This window comes from Rhagoletis zephyria, unplaced genomic scaffold (genome assembly GCF_001687245.7).
Source record: "Rhagoletis zephyria isolate East Lansing unplaced genomic scaffold, Rhagoletis_zephyria_1.1 Rzeph_scaffold_00353, whole genome shotgun sequence".
NCBI classification, from domain to species: domain Eukaryota; kingdom Metazoa; phylum Arthropoda; class Insecta; order Diptera; family Tephritidae; genus Rhagoletis; species Rhagoletis zephyria.
Window position 1 is genome coordinate 72,847 of NW_016157437.1, and position 6,223 is coordinate 79,069.

General features: G+C 40.8%; 2 protein-coding genes across 11 annotated transcripts in view; one reads left to right on the forward strand and one right to left on the reverse strand.

Moving 5' to 3' along the window:
* On the forward strand, positions 1-2,822 carry CCT2 (chaperonin containing TCP1 subunit 2). Its single transcript, XM_017610918.1, has 4 exons — positions 1-114; positions 657-1,346; positions 1,597-2,224; positions 2,285-2,822. Exons 1-4 carry the CDS (start codon positions 112-114, stop codon positions 2,569-2,571), a joined length of 1,608 nt encoding a protein of 535 aa, XP_017466407.1. The 5' UTR covers positions 1-111; the 3' UTR covers positions 2,572-2,822.
* The window catches only part of LOC108359181 (probable phosphorylase b kinase regulatory subunit alpha), a 26,989-nt gene continuing 23,423 nt past the window's right edge, over positions 2,658-6,223 (reverse strand). For 6 of the 10 annotated variants that reach the window (XM_017610916.1, XM_017610914.1, XM_017610915.1 and 3 more), the window contains 5 exons: positions 4,631-4,803; positions 4,485-4,568; positions 4,137-4,404; positions 3,466-4,060; positions 2,658-3,265 (listed from right to left, as the gene is read on the reverse strand). In XM_017610916.1, coding sequence (XP_017466405.1) covers positions 3,160-3,265; positions 3,466-4,060; positions 4,137-4,404; positions 4,485-4,568; positions 4,631-4,803 — 1,226 coding nt within the window. In that variant the 3' untranslated portion in view covers positions 2,658-3,159. Of the gene's footprint in view, positions 3,266-3,465; positions 4,061-4,136; positions 4,405-4,484; positions 4,569-4,630; positions 4,927-6,223 lie in introns of all 10 variants that reach the window. The other 4 variants (XM_017610909.1, XM_017610908.1, XM_017610910.1 and 1 more) reach the window with 2 other exon arrangements.

A 6,223-nucleotide genomic window follows, 5' to 3' on the forward strand; every position in this document is an offset into this window, starting at 1 on the left:
TTTGGTTGTTTGTGTGTATCGCGTGAGGAGCATTGACTCATTCGCCATTTTTATTTTTTCCATTTGTCGTTTTTGGGTGTTGCTGCAGACGGAAATATAAAAATCATCAAAATGGTGAGATAAATTCTAAATTTTATAAAAAGTTAAATAAGAAATGGTTTTTATTGCACCAAGGGCCAATATGAGCTGAATATATTTGGTTCGCCGAATGTGCTCTAGAACAAAACCTTGTAAATAATGCCGGGTGTTTTAGCAGATGCATCACGGATGCTTAATGCATGAGGCACATTATTGTGTCCAATAAAAACACGTGTTGTGCGTGATGTCCATGTTAACTTTAAATCCTTAAAATGTATTTATGTATATTATTTTTTATACTATTTAAGCATTTTATAAAATATTTGGTCTATAAAAGAAAGTTCTGGAAATATGATACAAATATCTAATTGCTCGGAACAATCGACTGACCCTAAAAATATATATGTAAATATGTTAATACGTATAAAATTTGCAGAGATATGCTTTCCCTTATTAAATTTAATTTTCTGTATCCACCAACATGCTAAAAAAGTAAGGTTAACTTGAAATTCTTTTTTCTTCCACACCCACAAAATGTCCCGTAGAAACAATTTTAATTACAGTATATTTCCTTACAGGAGATGTCATTGAATCCAGTGCGTGTGCTGAAGAGCGAGGCTCAAGAGGAGAAAGCTGAAATGGCCCGCCTGTCGTCATTTATAGGTGCCATTGCCATTGGCGATCTCGTTAAAAGCACTTTGGGGCCAAAGGGTATGGACAAAATCCTAGTAGCTCATGGCCGTAATGCTGGTCAAGTTGAAGTAACAAACGACGGCGCAACCATTTTACGAGCGGTGGGTGTAGACAATCCCGCCGCCAAAATATTGGTAGACATGTCGCGTGTTCAAGATGAAGAAGTTGGAGATGGTACTACTTCAGTGACAGTGTTAGCGGCAGAACTTTTACGAGAAGCTGAGAAATTGGTTGAACAAAAACTACACCCTCAAATTATCATAGCTGGCTGGCGTTTAGCTACTGAGGTGGCACGAGAAGCACTTATAAAAGCTTCCCAGGACAATTCTGCAAATGATGTAAAATTTAAGGAAGATTTGCTGAACATTGCCAGAACAACATTGTCGTCGAAAATTTTGCATCAACACAAAGAATTTTTTTCAAAACTAGCTGTGGACGCTGTTTTGCGACTTAAAGGCTCAGGAGAACTGCATGCAATTCAAATAATCAAAAAGACTGGTGGTACATTGGATGACTCATTCTTAGATGAAGGTTTTCTATTAGACAAGAAGCCAGGCGTGCATCAACCTCAGCGAGTAAGTGTAACTTTTAGATATTCTATATGCGTTAAAAACAAGACTTCCATAAAGAAGGTTCTGTATCAATCCGTCGAGATGGTTGTGAACTATGTAACATACGAAAGCCATATCACAGCCATTTTGACGAGTTTGATGCTGTAACTATATCATCAATCATACGACCTCTTCATTTACGTAACGCAGTAATGTTTTAAGGTATTTGTAACACGTTTGCATTAATGGAAACTGTTTCAATTTTAAATCTCAGATTGAAAAAGCGAAAATTCTTATTGCGAATACACCAATGGATACTGACAAGATCAAAGTATTCGGAAGTACAATCAAGGTTGATTCTTTAGCAAAGATTGCCGATCTGGAACTAGCAGAAAAGGAGAAAATGAAAGATAAGGTTCAAAAAATACTTAACCACAATTGTAATGTCTTCATCAACCGCCAACTTATTTACAATTATCCTGAGCAATTATTCGCGGACGCTGGTGTTATGGCCATTGAACATGCCGACTTCGATGGAATCGAACGTTTAGCACTAGTTACAGGTGGTGAAATCGTTTCGACTTTCGACAACCCATCTTTGGTCAAATTGGGCGAATGTGACGTCATCGAGCAAGTGATGATTGGCGAAGACACACTTTTACGTTTCAGTGGCGTAAAATTAGGTGAAGCCTGCACAGTTGTGATACGCGGTGCTACACAACAAATCATAGATGAAGCTGATCGTTCATTGCACGATGCACTATGTGTTCTTGCAGCTACGGTAAAAGAATCGCGTATTGTTTACGGTGGCGGTTGCTCTGAAGCGCTTATGGCCAATGCTGTGTTGAAAAAGGCTGCCGAAACTGCCGGAAAGGAGGCGATCGCAATGGAAGCTTTTGCAAGTAAGTAAATTCTAACCATAATTAGGCAAATAAGGTCAATAAATGCTACTCATTCTGCAGGAGCTTTACTGGCATTACCTACAGCTATTGCCGACAATGCTGGGTATGATTCAGCGCAGTTAGTGTCGGAGTTACGTGCTGGACATGCGCAAGGTAAATCTACAGCTGGTTTGGACATGGAAAAGGGTAAAGTTGGCGATATGAAAGAACTCGGTATCACAGAATCGTTTGCTGTAAAGCGACAGGTATTAATGTCTGCTGCTGAGGCAGCCGAGATGATATTACGTGTTGATGACATCATAAAATGTGCACCACGAAGACGTGTACCAGACCGAGGTTATTGTTAGATTTTAAGTTCTTATTTAATGTATTATTTTGTCAAAAAGGAAAAAAAGATGGAAAAATTCACTTAACACCCTAATGTTCTAATAAATTGGTCGCCTAACTGTATTTAACAAATGGAAATTGGAATTACCCAATTAGCCCCTTAATGGTTTTAGCTATTACTTTACAGCACGAAGTATTCAGAATAGCGTGCTAGCTCTAAGCACATTCTCATTTTAATTTACAATAAATTTGTTAATAACTTAAATCAAAATTTGTTTAAATACATTTGCATAATAACTTTATTTGAATAAAAACTTAAACCGCAAAAATACCAAAAACGGTGTCAAATGTGCTCCTTCCTGTCGAAAACATAGTCATTAATATTTGTATCCTTTTAAAATATCGTACTATCGTTCGAGCATTTTAAGTAAAATAGTTTTTGAATTCGTAGTTGCTTAATCATTTATGTATGTAGACCTTCGAAGTCGAAATAAAAACACACAAAATTTAATAAAAAAAAAACGACGGCAGCCAGCATCTGACTTAATAATGGCTTCAATAGAGCGAAGTAGTGGCTGACCAAGTATCTGAAGTTTCTGTTAACAGATTTAAGATATTACACATTCCATCTCTCCATGCTTTGGAACACAATCCAGCACAAGTGCGACAGCACGAGCCATATAAGTCATTGTACCATAACTACCACTGGGTGCACTACAACGAAATGGTAAAGAGCAATTGGGATCATTGGTTAGTTGATTCTATGATTTGATAAAAAAAAAAATTATTGCTGAACTTATCGTAGTCCAATTTTCGAGAAATCTACGAAAGAGCTATTCGGATTGAATGGTAGCATTTCCAAAGACTACGAAAAACCGGACTACTATGGATTCAGTGATATCCCTGAATATTACCTGTCATAAAGATGTTGGCAAATGTAAGCAGCACCCCCACATAGAAGCATACCAGAAGCTGCTTGTTGATCCTTGCCCTCTTTGGACTTTGCGCAGCACAACATGGCATCGCCCTGGACTTTCCGTTGATCCTCTAGGAAAAGTTGATTGGCTTTGTGTACCAAATGTTCCACATAGATTATGCCGCCCAGAGAGGGAACCATATTGTGTTCTGTCATTAGTGTAAGCACCATAAGAGCCTCAACTACCAACTGCCTATATTCGGGTTGTGGTATTTGATTCAGTGCAGTTTCAACTTCCAAAGCGAACTTCAACTCGCCTGGAGTCATTTCCTGCGTCAAACTCTGCTGTAGTATGCGACCTTCAATAGCCAACCCTTGGCACTTTTCAAGTACACTCCAAACACGAGAATAGAAATCACGTGGTACACGATTTAGGGCACCATCCAAGCGCCGGCGACGCAACCATTGACCTTGACGATCGTCGATAGTTGCAATAATCGCATCGTCGCCCTCTTGTTCGCCCAAACCAATTTGGCTTTTCTTGCTGACCCGACTTGACTTACAGCTAACGATGGAAAGATTGCCCCGTGCAACTGGGAAGAAAGAAAAAAAAACGTTTATTAAAAGGAAATAGATAAATCGGTATTATAAAGGTATGGAATGACTCACCACTGCTTACAGCAAACTCTTTTCCACTAAGTATGTGGTAGAGCAAATTCTTCATTTCAAATGGTGAAAGATTGAGTAAGTGCTCTGAAGCCGCTTCACCGTCACAGTTGAGGGTACGCGACAATTCTTTAGCCATAACTTGTATAATGAGGCCTACTCGCAGGCGCAACATTTCGTGGAAGAGTTGTGGTTCGGTGCGTATAAACATGGCAAGGTATACCATTAACTCTTGGGTAAGCATAGCGGTACTCTCATCGTCGCCATAAGTCTATGACGGAGAATTCATAGCATATATATGTATGTATGTACGTGTGTATATTTTGATACTCGGAAGACTCGTTAACTTACATCGTGAATTAGCTGGCGCAGCTCAAGTTCCGGTAAAGGTGCTGTAATCGTGTATTCATTGTTTGGTGGCATTCCTACAGTCACCTACAACGTACATTTGTACATTAGACTGTCCCAAGATCTTTAATAAATAACTATGTAATTACCTGCTTCTGGCGCACGAGTAAGTCCGTTACTGCCTTAGCTAGATCCTCCACACGTTTGCCCAACATACCGGCTGTGTGACGCACTAGGCCCCACAGCTTTTGTTGACATGCCTTTTCATAGAGGCCTTTGAGGAGATCACGCACCGTAACTACGCGGCCTTCCTCCAGCATCCCTTCGAGTGGAAGAAGTGAAGAATTAGTATTACTTGCTTCAATGATGACTGTTGGCAAGAGTTCAGTATGTCCACCTAACTCGTCCTTAGCAATGCCCTCGTCCGCATCCTCGTGCTCAATATCTATTGATACATATATTCACACAAATGCATGCATTTGCACGTACATACATATATGTACAATATATGGGCGCAGACAGACACAAAGGGACAAGGGCATTCAGACAACAGATGGTGGTTTAATTTTTACACATACGTATACATATGTACATAGCATTGTTTTTCCCAAGTAAACATACATATATGTACATACATATATGTACATATACATATGTACATACATATACATGCATACGCACAAAGTCATACACACATACATGCACGTAAAGGAGAACGCTCGCACACAGACAGGACATGTCCATTAGCAATGAATATTCAAAATTTTGGGAGTGCGGATCAAAAAAACAAAAAAATAAATTGATCGAGTGGGACATAGATCACATGCCACATGCATAAGTGGACACATTTAAGCAGAAGAGAAAAGATAGAGAAAATACATATGTTCGTAAGTATAAGATTGATTGTCTACATACATACGGAAGGTAATAAAAGTCAGTTTAGCAAAATACCCAGTAGCGAAAATGGTCACCGGTGACATCGTCACTAATGAGGATTTAGTGACATGTTGTTGTTGTTGTTGTAGCGGCTACATCAAGTTCCACTAACGGCAGCCACCGGGTCGGTCCACAGGGATAAAGCCGTTAGGGTTGTCGGGTTTTCCGGGCATGCGAAGAGATGTTTCGAGTCATGTGGGGTCTTTCCGCATGCCGGACACTCATATGGCATATCCGCATTCAGTCTACTCAGGTATGAGTTTAACCTGCTGCAGTAGCCAGAGCGAAGTTGGGCTATTGTTGTTCTTGTCTCCCGAGGCAGATGAAGCTCCGTCTCGTCTATGTCCGGAGGTGGTGTGCCTAGAACGGCATTCACAGGTCTAGAGTCTACATAACTCGAGACTGACTCCCTGTGAATGCCGTTCAGGGCCAGTCGGTAAGCTGACGGGTCCAGAGGCTGCTTGATGAACCTCTGGACTTCGTCCGTCAGTTCGTATAGATGCCTCCTGACGTGCCTAGGTGAGGGCTACTCTGCAAGCAGCTGTCTGTTCGGGTGGCCACTTCTGTGGCTCCCGATCAGAAACTGCTTGCAGAGAATTATGTTGGGCTCCTTAATTGGGAGCATTTGTGCCTCGTTGTGGAGGTGATGTTCTGGCGACATCAGGAGACATCCAGTCGCTGTCTTGAGTGCGGTGTTCTATACTGTCTGTAGCTTCGTCCACTGCGTCCTACTAGTCCCCGGCGACAACACTGGTGCCGCGTAGTTTAAAACCGGTCGGCCTATTGCCTTGTATGTTGCCAGCAAC

Excerpts from the sequence above, each read along its gene's own strand:
- CCT2 (XM_017610918.1), top strand. Across the intron at positions 1,347-1,596 it reads GCGTGCATCAACCTCAGCGA|ATTGAAAAAGCGAAAATTCT; the intron begins GTAAGTGTAACT and ends TTTAAATCTCAG. Across the intron at positions 2,225-2,284 it reads CGCAATGGAAGCTTTTGCAA|GAGCTTTACTGGCATTACCT; the intron begins GTAAGTAAATTC and ends CTCATTCTGCAG.